Here is a 19494-nt window from a genome sequence, read left to right as displayed (position 1 = left end):
TGGTTCCATTTATTCTTCACCTTTATGATCTGACAGTTATTTTCTCACTTTAACCTACTTTATCAACATATTGAGCCCAAAAATCAGTTGAAAAATGATTCTATTTACTACAATAACAACCATAAATATGTTTAATGAACTGTTTTGGAACTTTAAAATATAAACATAGGATGCAAATATGAACATATAAAAAGGAAAACATTTAAATATAATAAAACTATATAGAAAAAAGTCCCATAAAAACATGTTTATATTTATAGGCTTTTTTTCCTTGTTAGCTGCAACTCAAAACAAACTTTGCGCGAAATTACCCAGAGAGCTACACAAACGCTCTAATATTTCTGTTCTATCAAATTAAAACTATCATATCTCTGGTTTTACATGAGCTAGGAATGTCAATGTTGAATGATTTTTTTGCTAAACGTCACGTGATCACAGAGTCCAGAGGGTTAATCAGGAATCAAGGGGAGGAAAAATAAACAGATGAATCCAAACTGTCCTTTGTTTGTTCACAAGGAAACTCTAAATAAATGGAGCATGTTCTAAAGCAGTAGTTCTCAACCTTTTTGAGTCGCGACCCCCAATTTAACACGCATGTTGTCCGAGACCCCCGCTCACTGAACAGAATTTCACACGCACAGTTCAGATCACCCAAAAAAGACACAAAATGACCAAAAAGACACAAAATGACCAAAAAAAGACACAAAATGACCAAAAAAAGACACAAATTGACCACAAAATGATAAAAAAAGACACAAATTGACCACAAAATGATAAAAAAAAACACAAAATGACCAAAAAAGACACAAATTGACCACAAAATGATAAAAAAAGACACAAATTGACCACAAAATGATAAAAAAAACACAAAATGACCAAAAAAGACACAAATTGACCACAAAATGATAAAAAAAGACACAAAATGACCAAAAAAAGACACAAAATGACCAAAAAAAGACACAAATTGACCACAAAATGATAAAAAAAGACACAAATTGACCACAAAATATAAAAAAAAAAACACAAAATGACCAAAAAAGACACAAATTGACCACAAAATGATAAAAAAAGACACAAAATGACCAAAAAAGACACAAAATGACCAAAAAAAGACACAAAATGACCAAAAAAGATACAAATTGACCTCAAAATGATACTTAAAGACACAAAATGACCAAAAAAGACACAAAATGACTAAAAAAAGACACAAGATGACCAAAAAAAGAAACAAAATGACCAAAAAAGACACAAATTGACCACAAAATTATCAAAAAAAGACACAAAATGACCAAAAAAGACACAAAATGACTAAAAAAAGAAACAAAATGACCAAAAAAAGAAACAAAATGACCAAAAAAGACACAAAATGACAAAAAAAAAGACATTAAATGACCAAAAAGACTAAAACACATGAACACTTTAACACAGTGGAGACAGAGCTGACTTCCAAAATGATTTGGCGACCCCCAGAAATCATCTCGCGACCCCAATTGGGGTCCCGACCCCAAGGTTGAGAACAGCTGTTCTAAAGGAGCCCTTGTGATGTTTTCTGTGTGTTTCTGTGTTCCAGGCAGCAGAGAGCTGGTCCAGCAGCTCTGTATCTCCGGTCGCTGCTCTGAACTGGTCTTCCACGTGGAGTTCCAGCTCTCTGAGCTCAAGGTGAGTCTTTGCTTTGTTCAGATGTTATAATAAAGAGACACTCAGGGAAAAACTTTGGCCGGGGGGAGGTGAGTGGGGGGGTTCGACCCGAGAACGGTTGCCGAGAACTGTTCTCCGCAACAACAAAAAAAGGATAATTAAAGATGCAAGAGCTCTGCAGAAAATCAGAGACGTGTTGGATTTAAACTTGTGTCACTGAAAAGACAAAGCATTCTCCTTTTAACCATAATTTATTGTCAAAGTTTTGGGTCAGGACAAGCTCCTTCGTGCTGTTTCATTTAATTAACACAAAAACATTTTAATCAGCAGATATTGTGCTGGAGTTGTCGGTCTAGAAATCTGTCGCGTTGCATGAAAATGAATTTCATAAACTCTTCAGGTAACACAGTGTCCTTAACCCTCTGTGGGTCGGTGTTGCCCCATTTTTGGCCTGTTAGGTCATGTTTTTGAGTGATGTGATACTTTAAAAAAGAGGGAAGAGTCTAGGGAACCAATAGCAATGCTTTAATTAGTCACATGACCTCCAGGAAAGGAAACAGCTTTACCTTTTTGCGCCACAAAAAATCACTCAAAACGTCATTTTGTGGCCCTTTTCCATGTGGAAAAAATGTATTCCTACCGACAGGTGGTAAAGCTTCATTTCTCATAGTTTCAACCACTGTTGAAGACATTAATTTCAATGGGTCGTTGGTTCTGTGGTTCATTGTTTCCTACAGGCAACATTCACACAAGAAACCAGTTAAAAAAGTTCAGCTTTTTAGGGTCATTTTGTGACTTTTATGGTCTTTTTTGGGGTAATTTAGCATCTTTTTTTTTGTAATTTTACATGTTTTTGGGATCATTTTGTGACTTTTTTGGTCTTTTTTTTGGTAAGTTAGTGTCTTTTGTCTTTTTTTGGGCAATTTTACATGTTTTTGGGGTCATTTTGTGACTTTTTTGGTCTCTTTTGGGTAATTTAGTGTCTTTTGTCTTTTTTTTGGCAATTTTACATGTTTTTGGGGTCATTTTGTGACTTTTATGGTCTTTTTTGGGGTAATTTAGCATCTTTTTTTTGTAATTTTACATGTTTTTGGGATCATTTTGTGACTTTTTTGGTCTTTTTTTGGTAAGTTAGTGTCTTTTGTCTTTTTTTGGGCAATTTTACATGTTTTTGGGGTCATTTTGTGACTTTTTTGGTCTCTTTTGGGTAATTTAGTGTCTTTTGTCTTTTTTTTGGCAATTTTACATGTTTTTGGGGTCATTTTGTGACTTTTTTGGTCTCTTTTGGGTAATTTAGTGTCTTTTGTCTTTTTTTTGGCAATTTTACATGTTTTTGGGGTCATTTTGTGAATCTTGGTCTCTTTTGGGTAATTTAGTGTCTTTTGTCTTTTTTTTGGCAATTTTACATGTTTTTGGGGTCATTTTGTGACTTTTTGGGTCTTTTTTTTGGTAGGTTAGTGTCTTTTGTCTTTTTTTGGGCAATTTTACATGTTTTTGGGGTCATTTTGTGACTTTTTGGGTCTCTTTTGGGTAATTTAGTGTCTTTTGTCTTTTTCTGGCAATTTAACATGTGTTTTGGGGTCATCTTGTGACTTTTTTGGGTAATTTAGCATCTTTTTTGGCAATTTTACATGTTTTTTGGGGTCTGTTAGGTGAGGAAACCTTCATTTTTGATAGTTTCATCCACTTAGACGGTTGAAGACATTCATTTCAATGGGTCGTTGGTTCAATGGGACAATGTTTCCTACGGGCAACATTCACACAAGAAACTGGTTAAAAAGTTCCTTTTAAAATGATTTTAAATGTTCTGTATTGTTCCCTGTTGAAGCTACTGAATCTTTTCCACATGTTTATTAAATAAATTATGTTAAAATTATTATATTTTTCACTTGTGCAATGTTATGGTAAAATAAAATAAATAAAATTCCTTCAGATTATGTTTATTTAGTCTATTTTAAGACAAAAAAAATCCAAGATTGTTGCAGACTGTGTCCAGCCAGCAGAGGGCGACAGAGGGCCGTGGTGTGTTGTTACTGGTTGGTTACTGGTCAGACCTCCAGTGAATACTGGAGATTTTAGCAGCTGTCATATCTGTAAAACACACAAGAACAAAGAAGAATCACTGTCAGGTCTTAAATGTCATCCAACCAAACGGCCTCAGAGAAAGAAACGATGTCAGCTGGTTTTAGGTTTAAGTTACAATGCACGCAACAATAACATCTTCTCTTCAAATTACAAGAACTCTTTAAAAATGTATTTGTGTTTTATTGTAACTCCCACTGAGTGAAACTTCAGATTGAAGAAGTGTCTGAACTTCTCATTAGACCCGTTCTCTCTTAATGTTAACGTTGTCTTATTGTGCACAAGATATTCAGCATGGCAAAAAATGTATGTTAGCTAGAGACGGCAGTAATATGAAGCCTGAGTATAATACAAACACTGAAATATGAAATACAAACACAGGCAGCCACACATGATCTGGAAATGAAATGCTGTCAACAACAACTGGCAAGATTATTATTTAACCAGGAACTGATCATATTCTACCTTTTTTAATCTGTTGAGAGATTTTGATGCCAACTCTGTTGACAGTTTTTCAAACCTTTAACACATTTTGGTCTTCAAACCTGTTCGAAGCACATTTTGGACCGATGCGTTGGAATAAAAATGATGGTGGACCCTTAACATCAGCTGATGACTGTAAAGTCAAGATCAACTCTACATTTATTTTGGATAGTCTGAATTATTGTGATGTGTAAACCTGCTTCATGTAAGTCAGGGGTCTCAAACTCAAACTACCTGGAGGCCGCTGGAGGCAGTATCGAATGACCAAAAAAGACACAAAATTATTTTAAAAAAGACACAAAATGACCAAAAAAAGACACAAAATTACAAAAAAAGACACAAAATGACACAAAAAGACAAAAAAAAGACAAAATTACTAAAAAAAAAAGACACAAAAAGACACAAAATGACAAAAAAAAGACAAAATGACACAAAGACACAAAATGACAAAAAAAGACACAAAATGACAAAAAAGACACAGAATTATTTAAAAAAAGACACAAAATGACAAAAAAGACACAGAATTATTTAAAAAAAGACACAAAATGACCGAAAAAGACAAAATTACTAAAAAAAAGACAAAATGACACAAAAAGACAAAAAAAAGACAAAATTACTAAAAAAAAAAAAGACACAAAATGACAGAAAAAGACACAAAATTACTAAAAAAGGCACAAATTACCAAAAAGACACAAAATGACCAAAAAAAGACAAAATTACTAAAAAAAAAAAAAGACACAAAATGACACAAAGACACAAAATGACCAAAAAAAGACACAATCATTTTGAAAAGACACAAATTACCAAAAAGACACAAAATTACTAAAAAAAAAAGACACAATTATTAAAAAAAAGACACAAAATGACCAAAAACAGTAATTAAAGGGACCTTCCACACACAACACGGTAAAGTGGCATTCATATAAAACTCACATTAAACTTTCATATCAAGGTGGGGGCCACAAAATATCATCACGAGGGCCGCAATTGGCCCACGGGCCGCCAGTTTGGGCCCCCTGCTTTAGGTCCAACAGTCTTCTGGTTCTCATTGGGACAGAACAGCTGGTTCCACTGAGTCTCTCCTGGATCATCAAGAGTCAGATTATACTTTCTCTGCTCACGTCTCCTTGTTTTCATAAAGACATTAATCATTTGGCTGTGTAATTTGGAAACAGTCGTTTTGTAAACACACACACACACACACACACACACACACACACACACACACACACACACACACACCCTCCCCTTTCTTCATTATAGTTTGATCAACACTTGCTTTTTGCATTGCAACATAATATGAGTTAGTACAACTTTCAATAACTTTAAACATGTTTCGTTAGTGTTGTACAGATGTTTCACACATGATTTATGGCTCCAGATGTTTAAAGGAATAATACAACATTTTGGAGAAAAGTGCATCTCTTCTGCAGAATCAGAAAAATACTATATTGATCCCCAAAACACACAAAATGTAACAAGTCTGAAGTAAATAAAGATATGAACACAGGCAATAAAACAGAAATATGGAACTAAAGACATAATTTAAAGCAAATAGGGATATGTACAATAATAATAATCTTTATTTATGAGCACTTTTAAAAACATGTTATAAAGACAAGTTAAAAACTGTCCCTTTGTCGTCTTTTTATGTTTTTTTTGATAGTTTTCAGCATCTTTTTTAAATAATCCCTATCTCTTTCTAGTTGTTTTATGTCCCTGAATAGACATTTTGTATATTTTTGGTAGTTTTGTGGAGTTTTTTCTTCTATTCATGTATTTTTTGGTGGTTTTTTTGTCTCTCTATAGTGATTTTATGGCATTTTTTGCACATATTCTACAAAATAAATCCTGATCTGGTCCCTCCAGGTCCAATAAAGTGCATCTTTTTCATGTATTTCCTGAGAATTAGACGCTCGAACGGATATCAGTCTCAGAGCTGGTTAGCATAGCTTAGCATTAAGACAGGAAACGGCCCAGCTCTCCCACTAAAGATCACTAACGCATGTTGTTGAATCTTGTTTGTTTCATCATTTCTGTTCACTCTGACTCTGATACTCATTCAGATCAGATTTTTCCTTTTATTGTCTTAGTAACAAGTACTAAGACAATGAAATTAGCCATCAACCCGTCCAAACGTACACTTTAAACACATATATAATATGACAGATGGACAGGACAGGGAGACAGATGAAAGAAAATAAATCCAGCACAATGTGAGGGGAGGAAAAGGAGGAAAAAACAATGAAAAACCCTCAACAACATGAGCATTATACACTTCACGTGATTTTATCCAGGGTGCGGTTTGTTCTATCTCATAGAAATGAACTCTGAAAACAGAGTGGTTTCCAGAAGAGAAACAGGCTTCCTTTGATCATTGATTGATTGTTGTGATCATTGTAACTGACTCAGTGTTTTTATGAACTGTAATTGATGGTGTGTTTGTCCTGCAGGAGGGTGAAGAAGCTCAGAGGACCATCAGTGATCTGAACGTGGTGATGGACACCAGCGACCTGGACTTGAACAGTTTCCTTTCTGGGTAGGTGCTAATACAGAAGATTCATGTTAACACAATCTGGAAGAAAAAGTCTTTGCCCATTTAATACATTTTGAGGTGGACTCGAATCACGGATTATATACACAAATAATTCCTTATTTTAGTAAACACTAGACAGCTGAGGTCTGCACTTCTAGTTCACGATGCATCAGAGCCACGCTCAAAAAAAGAATTAAGCCAAAAACGTGGACTTTATGTAATTTAATTACATGTACATTTTCCATGTAATTTTGTCACATACGTTGAATGTAAAAGGTCAAATTAAATGCAATGTTTTTCTTTCATTTAAAAGTAATATAGATAAATTAAATAACTTTAATGCAAATTTCTACATAAACTTAATGTGTAAATTTACTTAAAGTTTATGTATACTTTTACATAAACCTTATGAGTTCATTCAATATTACATATAAAGTTAAAGAGACATAAAGCCCATACAAAGTAAAGCATATTAAGATCATAACTTATATACAACGACTTCCTTACTTACTACTAATAATGAATAATTCTGAGGTTATTGAGGGAAAACTCTTAGTTAATGTCTTACTGGTTGTATAATAAGGCCATGCAGAATAAGGCATTAATAACTACTGAATAATGACTCATTAAGAGCCAATATGTTACTGATTTGCATGCTAATAAGCAACTAATTAATGTTGAATATGTGTTCCCTAAACAGTAATCTGTTGCCCCAATTTGGTGCTTAATGTTAATAAAGATTTTTTTTATAACTGCTTGCGTATGAGATGCTTGAATAAACTCATAAGGTTTATGTAAAAGTATACATGAACTTTAAGTAAATTTACACATTCGGTTTATGTAGAAATTTGCATTAACGTTATTTAATGTATCTATATTACTTTTAAATGAAAGAAAAACATTGCATTTAATTTGACCTTTTACATTCAACTTATGTAACAAAATTACATGGAAAATTTACATGTAATTAAATTACATAAAGTCCACATTTTGGGCTTAATTCTTTTTTTGAGTGCAGTTTAATAAACTCCAACTTTTAACCCCCAGTAAAAACTAAGCTATTCTCACATTGGGTCTACACGATGGGTCTCAAACTGGCGGCCCGCGGGCCAATTGTGGCCCCCGTGACGATATTTTGTGGCCCCCACCTTGATATGAAAGTTTAATGTGAGTTTTATATGAATGTCTCGTTACTGTGTTGAGTGTGGAAGATTACTTTTTTTTGTAATTTTTTGTATTTTTTTTTGTAATTTTGTCTTTCTTGGTCATTTTGTGTCTTTTTTTGGTAATTTTGTGTGTCTTTTTTTGGTCATTTTGATACTGCCTCCAGCGGCCCCCAGGTAATTTGAGTTTGAGACCCCTGGTCTACAGTGATGCCACCTTTTGTAATGTATCATGGAAGCTATGCTATGTGGTCAAAAGTATGAGGACACTCCTGTCTAAGAGACAACATACAATATAATACTATTTTAGACAAAAGTCTGTCAACACTTTGTGTGTGGCCGGTCGCATTAGCCAGTCACAAATTAGCTGGTCACATTAGCCGGTCACATTAGCATGTTGCTCATTAGCCGGTCACATTAGCTGGTCACATTAGCCGGTCACATTAGCTGGTCACATTAGCATGTTGCTCATTAGCCGGTCACATTAGCTGGTCACATTAGCCGGTCACACATTAGTCGGTCACATTAGCCGGTCGCATTAGCAGGTCACATTAGCTGGTCACATTAGCCAGTCACATTAGCATGTTGCTTATTAGCCAGTCACACATTAGCCGGTCGCATTAGCCGATCACACATTAGCCGGTCCCATTAGCCAGTCGCACTAGCCAGTCACACATTAGCCGGTCGCATTAGCCGGTCACATTAGCATGTTGCTCATTAGCTGGTCACATTAGCTGGTCACATTAGCCGGTCACATTAGCCGGTCACATTAGCCAGTCACACATTAGCTGGTCCCATTAGCCGGTCGCATTAGCATGTTGCTCATTAGCCGGTCACATTAGCTGGTCACATTAGCCGGTCACATTAGCCGGTCACACATTAGTCGGTCACATTAGCCAGTCGCATTAGTGGGTCACATTAGCCAGTCACATTAGCATGTTGCTTATTAGCCGGTCACATTAGCCAGTCACACATTAGCCAGTCACACATTAGCCAGTCACACATTAGCCGGTCACATCAGCCGGTCAGTAGTGACAGCACAAAGTGTCAAACTGAGGCCAACAGAAAGGCGCCATATTAACCCTCTGAAACGACGCATATCTCCCCCCAGTGGTGAGGAGGACACGTTCCTTTCCGTTTCTCACTTGCATGTAACCTGGAACAAGGACAGAAGTCCTATTAGAGGATTTTTTCATCATAGCTCGATTAAACTGTGCATGTAAACACACTGACTGTTAGACCTCACTGATCCTCTTGTGGTTTAATAGTAGCAAGTCCCTGCAGCCGTAAGAACGGAGGCTTTTACAGCAGCAGATTAATGCCAGAATAAAAAGTTCAGCTAACTCAAAGAGTTGAAATGTCCAGGTGTCCACATACTTGTGGCCATGTGGTGTATTTAGTCCGTTAAAGTGAAGTCTGTTACATGTGAATCAGGCATCAGATTGTATTTGACTATAAACCCTGATTGGTGTGTTTGGATTGAACCCCTGTGGTCATTGAGTTTGTCATTTATTTACTCTGTCTGCTCTGCTGCGTCCAGCTATTCCACATATTTAATATTGGATATTATTGCTGTCAGGATGAAGCTGTCTGTTTAGTTTAACTGGAGTGTTTATTAAAGTAGAAGAAGATGTCAAACGGCTGTCGTCCAGCTGAACTTCCTCACTCCCACATCCACTTGCTGCTCTCTACACACACAATAAGCCTTTCTCACGGCACACACTTTCACTTCACGTCAAACACAGGTGTAACTCATTACATCAGGACGGCTGCATTCCATTTAGGTGTGCTGGCTTTACTGGCAGACCTACCTGTAAATGGACCTCAGCCACCTTTAGTATTAGTTACACCTGTTCTTCCCTGCTGTGTCAAATATCTGCTCTCACTTTACTCCCTAATGTCTGGCACACTCCTTCACTTTTGACTTTTTTCTCTTCCAGCGTGGAGTAATGTTCACTCTGATATAATACGCTTGAAATCTAAATTCACAGTGTTTTAGGCAAAACAGGCCGCGTCTTCTCTTCCAGCTGGAGACGTTTCTATAATAATCTGTCACTCTCACTCCAACCGCACCAACACAGTCCCAATGACTGTGAAACTTAATTACATTAATAAGAATTTTGTTACATTTTGTGAAATTATCTGTCCATGCAGCAAGATCATTTCCATCAGATTTAGTGTTTAATCTGGTTTTTAGACCTTTTTTATCAGTGTGTAATAAACAGAGAAATAAGCCAAACAACGAGCCGTTTCTTAACATTGATGGGCTTCTCGTTACGTCTTTTTTTGGTAGTTTTGTGTCTATTTTTTGGTCAATTTATGTCGTTTTGGTCATTATTAGTCTTTTTTTGGTAGTTTTGTGTCTATTGTTTTGTCAATTTATGTTGTTTTGGTCATTATTAGTCTTTTTTGGTAGTTTTGTGTCTATTTTTTGGTCAATTTATGTCGTTTTGGTCATTATTAGTCTTTTTTGGTAGTTTTGTGTCTATTGTTTGGTCAATTTATGTCGTTTTTGGTCATTATTAGTCTTTTTTGGTAGTTTTGTGTCTATTTTTGGTCAATTTATGTCGTTTTGGTCATTATTAGTCTTTTTTGGTAGTTTTGTGTCTATTTTTGGTCAATTTATGTCGTTTTGGTCATTATTAGTCTTTTTTTGGTAGTTTTGTGTCTATTTTTGGTCAATTTATGACGTTTTGGTCATTATTAGCCTTTTTTTGGTAGTTTTGGGTCTATTTTTGGTCAATTTATGTCGTTTTGGTCATTATTAGTCATTTTTTGGTAGTTTTGTGTCTATTGTTTGGTCAATTTATGTCGTTTTGGTCATTATTAGTCTTTTTTGGTAGTTTTGTGTCTATTGTTTGGTCAATTTATGTCGTTTTGCTCATAATTAGTCTTTTTTTGGTAGTTTTGTGTCTATTTTTGGTCAATTTATGTCGTTTTGGTCATTATTAGTCTTTTTTGGTAGTTTTGTGTCTATTGTTTGGTCAATTTATGTCGTTTTGCTCATTATTAGTCTTTTTTGGTAGTTTTGTGTCTATTGTTTGGTCAATTTATGTCGTTTTGGTCATTATTACTCTTTTTTGGTAGTTTTGTGTCTATTTTTTGGTCAATTTATGTCGTTTTGGTCATTATTAGTCTTTTTTTGGTAGTTTTGTGTCTATTTTTTGGTCAATTTATGTCATTTTGGTCATTATTAGTCTTTTTTGGTAGTTTTGTGTCTATTTTTTGGTCAATTTGTGTCTTTTTTGGTAATTTTACATCTTTTTTGGTCTGTTTGTTGTTCTAAATCTAAAGTTTTTTTTTATCTTTGTAAGAAAATAATCATCAGGTCACTCTGCTGGGGCCAGTTATTCGCTGCTGGCAGCTTTAATTGATCTTGTCAGCTGAGAATGCACAGCATGTATATTTTAATTGTTTCTGCATGTAGCGAAGCAGTTAGCCTTGAATCTGTGGTGAACTCCAGTCTGACAGTATTTACCTGAGCACCATGAGCACCTGCTCTCTTTGCTCTTGACTGCTGTTAGATCCAGGTGAAGCTCTCCGTGTGTTGAAGCTGTTCAGGTGTATTTTCTGTCCTGATAACCACAAAGTCTGCCAGAAAGTGCCTGTTCTGTATGTGGATCAGCACCACAGAGCAGAAAAGTCTGATTTGCTCCACATCTGAGGCCAAAGCACATCTGGATTGTATGGTCCAGTCTGCAGAATCTGGCAAACAACAGATGGAAAAATACTGGAGATAATGATTCTGACACACTGCTGAGAGTCAGAGAGAGAGAGGGAGTCGTAGTTTTACAGTCTGAATCAGACTAAAAATCTCTGTTAAATCAAGCTGGTTGAGCTGTTAAAGATAAACACTGACACTCTGAGTTTTATTGGATTTGTTTTTTCAGCAGACACATGTTTCCACATCTGTCCTCTTGTCTCCCTGAAGTGGTTTCTTAACTTTGTTAAGATTTAAAAGTAACACTGTTGCTACAAAGGCTGTGCAGTAAAAGCAGCAGTGCTGTCAGAGCCAGATCAGGTTGGAGATAAACTTACACTTTAACCCTCTAAAGTCTCCAAAAGCTCCAAATAATCCAGACTTGTTGCCTCCATCAGAGTATAAAACAAAGCAGCGTGGAGCCCTACTGTACATTTACCTCTAAAGTTCTGGCTGTAAACTCCATGAGGCCAGTTTCAGTTTGATGATGATATACCAAGTAAAACTGGAGACAAGCTCAAATAGATTTAGTATCAAATGATAGAACTGGATGGAACCCTCTTATATGGTAGATTTGACACCTTTGGTCACATTTGACACATTTACAATTCTTTATTGAGCATGATAGTGTTTTGAAAGTTAAAAAAAAAAGATTCAAAATCACATTTTATGTTGGACTAAAGGACTAAAAAAGACACAAAACGACCAAAAACACACAAAATGACCCAAAAAAGTCACAAAAAGACACAAAATGACCAAAAAAAGACACAAAAATGACCCAAAAAAAACACAAAATGGCCAAAAAAAGACAGAAAATGACCAAAAAAATACACAAAATGACCAAAAAAGACACAAAATGACAAAAAAAAACACAGAAGAAGACACAAAATGACCAAAAAAGACACAAGATAACTTAAAAAAGACACAAAATGACCAAAATTGTAATGCTAAAGGCACAAATAAAATAGAGTCCCACTAGGATAAAAACCAGAGCTGGATGACAGGATCACATTTGCAACATTTAAAATTCTTTATTGAGCATGATTGTGTTTTAAAAGTAAAAAAAAGATTCAAAATCACATTTTATGTCGGACTAAAGGACCAAAATTATATGCAAAATGACCAACCCCCCCCCCCCCACAAAAACACACAAAATGATCAAAAACTCACCACAAAAAAGACACAACAAAAGACACAAAATGACACAAAAAGACACAAAATGACTAAAAAAAAGACACAAAAAGACAGGATCACACACGATCACAAGATCACATTTATGTTGGTTTTTCTTTGTTTCTTTTTGGTTCTAAATGTTGATCCAGTAAGTCAGAATAAAAAATCAATTATTATTATCAGGTCATATAGGTGAAAAATCTCCCAACATGGTATTTAAACATGTTTTAGTGGTGAATACAGGCAGGATGGAAGGAGTCAGACATGGAGGAAATAGAACTAAACTACAGAGAGTTAATAACTCTAGTAACTCAGCAATCAGCAAGTGACTCCGCTGTGGAAACTGTTGGTGCAGTGCATTGTGGGATGCTGGACAGACTCGAGGCGGACTGGATTATGTCAAACTCCCTTATGAACCTCTGCCATTAAAACACAGTGGCTCTGTTGTCATGTGGGATCCAAACAGACGGAGCCATGAACCGTTGTGACCTGCAGCCTGCAGCTGAAGAAACCCTGGTTCAGGCTGTTGGTGTTGCTGGTGGAAGCCAGGCTGATACTGGGAAGACAGGCTGATACTGGGAAGACAAACTGGGCTGAGGTCGGGAGAAATCAGTCACTAAATCTCTCTTTTAGCTTCAGGGCTTCCAAGACACTCATTGGTTTAAACACATGGAGTCTCTTTGGGCTATTTGTCCATTTCTGAATCCTTTTCATCCTGCCTGTATAAACCACTTAAAACATGTTTTGTAAATTTTGGTCTTTTTGTGTCTTTTTTTAGTCATTTTGTGGGGTTTTTTGGGTCATTTTGTGTCTTTTTTGGGTCTTTTGTTGTCTTTTTTTAGTCATTTTCTGTCTTTTTTTGGTCATGTTGTGTCTTTTTTGGTCATTTTGTCTTTTTTTGGTCATTTTGTGTCTTTTTTTGGGTCATTTTGTGTTCTTTTTGGTCATTTTGAGTTTTTTGGGTCATTTTGTGTTCTTTTTGGTCATTTTGAGTCTTTTTTTGTCATTTTGTGTCTTTTTCTGATTATTTTGTGTCTTTTTTTTTTTTAGTCCAACATAAAATGTGATTTTTTTTTTAACTTTCAAAAGACTATCATGCTCAATAAAGAATTTTAAATGTTGCAAACACTAAATTAGTTTAGTCACATCAACTGAAGGTAAAGTAGCTGCAGCATGTGGCTTTATGAAAGTGTTCGCCTACTTTTCCACTGTTTGCTGCAAACATACTTTACTGCTTCTTTAGGATAATAAACTCAAGTCCCCCAGACTCTTCAAGTCCACACATCTCATGAGAATCACTACATTATAGGGTTTTTTTTTCAACCACTGTGTTTTAATTGGTTTTACATTGAAGACATAATCAAATCTGAATCCACCAAATCAGTTCCAAAGAACAATATCAGAGCAGGGATCAGCCTCTCCCTGTTTGTCTTCTTGGTAGTGCTCCATTATATGGGAGCGTGCTGCCATGTTTCCATCACCTCTGTGTGGAATAACAGTCGTCTGGAAACTTCACCCGGCTGCCGTCTAGCCCCGGGCCCCCACGGAAAACTCTGGGAAGCTGTAACAGAATGTCCCAGGCTCCCTCAGACCGACCAACCCAGCCAGACCAAAACACAGTTGTTGTTTTTTGCCATTGTGATATACAGCCTACTGTATATAAGTTAGCACCCTTTTAAAAAAAAAAAAAAAAAAAACATGTTTATTGCACATTTTGTTAATTTACAAACGATGAACAACATAGAACAAGAAGGCACATATAATAAAACAACAACAATAATGATAGCAGTAATGCGGAAAAGGATTAGGGCCAAACAAGAAAAAAATATTTGAGTTCTGACTTTAAAGTCAGAATTCTGAGAATAAAATCAAAATTCTGAGAATAAAGTCAGAATTCTGAATACTGATTTTTCTTAGATAATAGAATTCTGACTTTAAAGTCAAAATGTAGTCAAAAAGACTCGTTCTTACTCTTCTTAACGAGCCGCGGGGGCCGGAGGCTCTTCTTAACGAGCCGCGGGGGGCAGAGGCTCTTCTTAACGAGCCGCGGGGGCCAGAGCCTCTTCTTAACGAGCCGCGGGGGGCGGAGGCTCTTCTTAACGAGCCGCGGGGGGGTCGGAGGCTCTTCTTAACGAGCCGCGGGGGCCGGAGGCTCTTCTTAACAAGCCGCGAGGGGCGGTGGCTCTTCTTAACAAGCCGCGAGGGGCGGAGGCTCTTCTTAACGAGCCGCAGGGGCTGGAGGCTCTTCTTAACGAGCCGCGGGGGCCGGAGGCTCTTCTTAACGAGCCGCGGGGGCTGGAGCAGTCTCTCCCAGCTGCAGAGCCGGAGGGGATGTTAACCACTTAGCGTCCAGTCTGCAAATAGCTAACAGGCTAACAGTTAGCTCTGTAGCAAGTAAGGGTTCACATTTATTACAGGGTTACATTTTCTGCTTCCATTTGTTCCACAAAGGCCAAGAAAGGCTGCAGGTTGCATAGAAAACAGACCCTTGGAGACAGTATCTTATTTTTTCTAGCTTCAGATGCATAGTCTCTGTCCAGTGGGAATATGAAGGAGGAAGAGGGTCTTTCCATCTGAACAGGATCAGACGTCTGGCCAGTAGTGGACAAAAGGCCACCACACTGGACTTACTAGGACTTAACTTCACATTCACCTGTGGAGTGACACCAAATGAAGCCGTGAGAGGAGACGGATCTGTCGGCTCCAGTAATATTTTAGAGAGAGGATTGAAAATTGACTGCCAGAAGAGTTTTAGACATGTCCTAAACATGTGTAGTAGAGTTGCATGAGCTTGCTTGCAGCTATCAAATTACACTGTAAAAAAACTGTTGTTTTTATGGTAAAAACCAGCAGCTGAGGTTGCCAGGACTTTAATGTAATAAATACGGTGCAACTTTTTCTAATATTACGGTAAAATGATATTAGCACTATTGATTTCATGTTTAAGATTGACATTTTATTCCATATTTTACCATAAAAAATGAAAAAGTTTTTGCATCAAAAGAAACTAAAGTATAAATGCATAAATTCAATATTTTTTCATTAAATATTGCAGTATGTTTCTGTTAGAGATATGGTGTTTAGTACATTTAACAGTGAGAAAAAGTATTTTTACAAAAAATAAATGCTAAAATTACCGGGATGTCTTGTATGTATATATATATAATGATATATTTTTGCTGCAAACATGATGCTAGTGTATTTTACAGTGGAGTAATGTATTAAAAAAAAACTGTAAAAAAAAAAATCCTGTTTTGGCTGATATAAACATTTACAGTGTTTCATTGTTAGTGAAACTGAATTAACTCATTTATCATTTTACATCTTTTACTGTCATGGTTTAGCAGTTTTTCACCCTAAAATCTACAGACATGTTTTGTCTTTTACAGTGCATGTATTTTAAAAAAGGTGATTTTGCAAGGAATATTTAACTGAGAAAGAGTGATGTGTGCAATGTAATTCCAGAGTGGAGGAGACCAGGGATCTTCTGCTGCTCTTCAGGACTCTCAGGACTTTCTCAGACAGATGTGACGACCGGCGCAGAACCTTCCAGCACTTCCAGGTCAGTGAAGCCCTCTATTATTATTCATGAAGACACACCTGAACCTGCTGAAACTGACTTTAAACAGTCACCTTCACACACCAGCCCTCCGTTATCTGTGGCTTGTTGACACTTGACAAACCATTTGCTTCTCACAATGGAGGGTTTGGAAATGGTAGCTCTTTGCTTCTACATTTTTGTTGATCTTATTTTGGCTCAATGTGTTTGCAGCAGCTTGTCTTTCACTGTTTCATAACCAGTCTAAAAACATGAGGAATGATTTTAACTTCAGGACATCTCTGCATCATCATCTGTGGGGGACAAGAAGAGTTAATCCTGATTTCTTTCAGTGAGGAGACCAGATGGTCCATTAGTCAGATTGAGGGCAGACAAACGTAAAATGGGAACATTAGGTTGGATTTAATCTTTAACCCTTTGATGCACAACATATTGACCCCCTTCTAGTGCTCAACATGGTCAAAAATGACCCGCATTCATTCCCCATGTTATTTAATTCTGCTGTGTGTTTTTGTGCTCTATCTTTTGATATCAACTTATTTTCTGTGAATATTCCAAGTATTCTTTAAATATCTTGTTTTTGATAACAACAGATCATTATTTTCATTTTGCTTCTCATACTTTATGAAGAAAAAAAGTTTATGTATTATTGCATAGCTAACTACTTGGCTAAGTAGCTTGCTAAGCTAACACCTTTGCCAAAAGTTAGCTTAGTAGTAAGCTAAACAAGCTACTTAGCTAAATACTTAGCCAAGAAGTTAGTTAAGTAGTTAGCTTAGCAAGCTACTTAGCTAAGTACTTAGCCAAGAAGTTAGTTAAGTAGTTTGCTTAGCAAGCTACTTAGCTAAATACTTAGCCAAGAAGTTAATTAAGTAGTTAGCTTAGCAAGATACTTAGCTAAATACTTAGCCAAGAAGTTAATTAAGTAGTTAGCTTAGCAAGATACTTAGCTAAATACTTAGCCAAGAAGTTAATTAAGCTTAGCTTAGCAAGCTACTTAGCTAAAAATGGATATGGGTCATCTTTGACCCATGTTGTGCATTGGAAGAGTAGTGACACAAAAAGGGATTTTATTAAGAAATGAATAAAGGAAAACATAAAATTAGGATGTATGATGATCAAAAACAAACTAATTGAGGAAAACCTGGAATACTGAATGATGAAAATAATTTATTGCAAAGATATAGAAGATAAAAACTCTGTCGGGTCACTTTAGACCATGTTGAGCATCAAAGGGTTAACCTCTGCGTCAGACCAGCTGGCTTTAACCCTCATCTATCACTGGAGAAGCCTTGAAGAGGTCAGAGGTTCTTTTTGTAGTCCTGAAGGCTCTGGCTAGAGGAAATGACTTCTCCAGAACAGTCCATATTGTTAGTAAAGTGCTGGGATTGAGGCAGATGAACTAATAGGAAAATGAAGGTGAATGCAGTAGGTGTGAATGAGTGTTGGCATGGTGAATCTGAGGGAGGGGCTTCACTGAAGAGGTAGCAGTAAAATGTCAAACGGTAAATCAGGCTGCAGAGGCAATATGGAACCCATTCTCCTGTTTACTCGGAGAATGTAACGTTGAGCCAAGTTGGCTGTGCTGAAGGAGGATTAACCCACATTTTCCATACTGGCCCGTGTGCTCTAAACTCTTATTTTGCTTTCGTTGCATTTTCTTCAGTGTTATTATGGAAACATTGGATTCCCATTGTAACTATTCTGCTGTAATGTGTGTGTGAGTGCTTTGTATGCTGATTTCCATGCTTTAATGATACACAGTATTTAGAAGAATAAACAAATGAAGATATAAAACACAAACTATTCCCATACATTGCAAAAACTGAAATCTAAGTCAGATTAAATATATCAGATCAAGGGGATATGTGCTTATGTTTGTCTGATGAGATAGTTCTTCTTAGTCAGCATCTTTTATGTTCGACTGTTTTACCTGTTTGAAGTGTTTTGGTCCTTAATTATCTAAATAATAATAATATTACAGCTTGTCACTGAGATTTTATCACCTATACTGAGTAAATACATGCTGGAAACTAGAATATCAACAGTTACAAAGCTGTTTCACCAACACTTACAACTATAAAACTGATATTTCAAAGTCATAATTTCTTATTTCAAGCATCACTAAGAAATCATAACTTTGACATATTTTTACCTCTTCACATCCTTAAAACAAGCAGCCAGATGAATCAATAATTTTATGATCAATGAACCAATAGAAGTGTGTATTGTTGTGTAGTGTGTATGTAATTAACTACATTAAACTGACACTTTATATTTAAACATTTAACATGAAACATTTATCAACAACAATCAAAAAAGTCACTTGTTATTAGTTATAATACACTAATTCTAAGGTATTTGTGGCTCATTGAGATTAGATATTTTTACTGGTTTTGGAAAGTCTTGACAAGACACATTTTCTTGTTCCATTGGCAGATAATTTGATATTTTTAAGCAAAATACACCTAATTTTTGTACTTGTTTCCTTCTTTTTGAGAGGTGGCTTTCTGCAGTGTACAGTCCAGGAATGTTAGCCTTTGTGTTGCTGGTAGACCGTGACATGAAGCAGACAGTCGCTGCAGATGATTGTTGGCTGCGTACCCAATACAAACCACAGGCGTTTACAAGCATGTGGCCAATCACTGGATGGCATTTCTCCATTGTGGGCAAATGAGTGTTAACTGTCTCTGCACACAGATGCACAAACATGTGCAGACTCTACAGTCAGCCATGGTCTAACGCAGTACTTTTCTTTCTGTGCTAGCTGTGTGATGCTATCAGTTGCTCATTTAAAATGAAGCTTACCAATGTTGGCTCTAAGATAATCAGTAACAATATGTCTGTCAATATTTGCCTCCTTATTTAACATTAAAAAACACCAGTACAGTGCCCGTAGGAAGTATGTATTCGTATAGTGGGAGATTAAGTAGATAAATCACTTACTTTTCATAAGGTACCACCATCCAGCACATACACTTTGAACATTGATATTCGCTGGAAACTATTATAATATTATTGTTAAATGGAACCTTGTAGCCACTTTAAACTCCTAAAGATAGGAAGGATAAATAGACTTCAGATGAGATGAGTCAGGGTGTAAATCCAGAGGGAATTACTGTGTTACTGACCAGGTGTAGGCCATCACACAATGGGGCGG

The 19494-nt window shown here is 36.3% G+C and overlaps 1 protein-coding gene across 1 annotated transcript in view; it reads left to right on the top strand.

The window, feature by feature from the left end:
* The window catches only part of cenpp (centromere protein P), a 161318-nt gene that overhangs the window by 9414 nt on the left and 132410 nt on the right, over window positions 1-19494 (top strand). The window contains exons 4-6 of the mRNA XM_059329897.1: window positions 1571-1659; window positions 6657-6742; window positions 16241-16337. Of these exons, the coding sequence (XP_059185880.1) occupies window positions 1571-1659; window positions 6657-6742; window positions 16241-16337 (272 nt within the window). The remainder of the gene's footprint in view (window positions 1-1570; window positions 1660-6656; window positions 6743-16240; window positions 16338-19494) is intronic.

This window comes from Centropristis striata, chromosome 3 (genome assembly GCF_030273125.1).
Source record: "Centropristis striata isolate RG_2023a ecotype Rhode Island chromosome 3, C.striata_1.0, whole genome shotgun sequence".
Classification (NCBI taxonomy): Eukaryota; Metazoa; Chordata; class Actinopteri; order Perciformes; family Serranidae; genus Centropristis; species Centropristis striata.
This window is presented reverse-complemented; position numbering and strand designations above follow the sequence as displayed.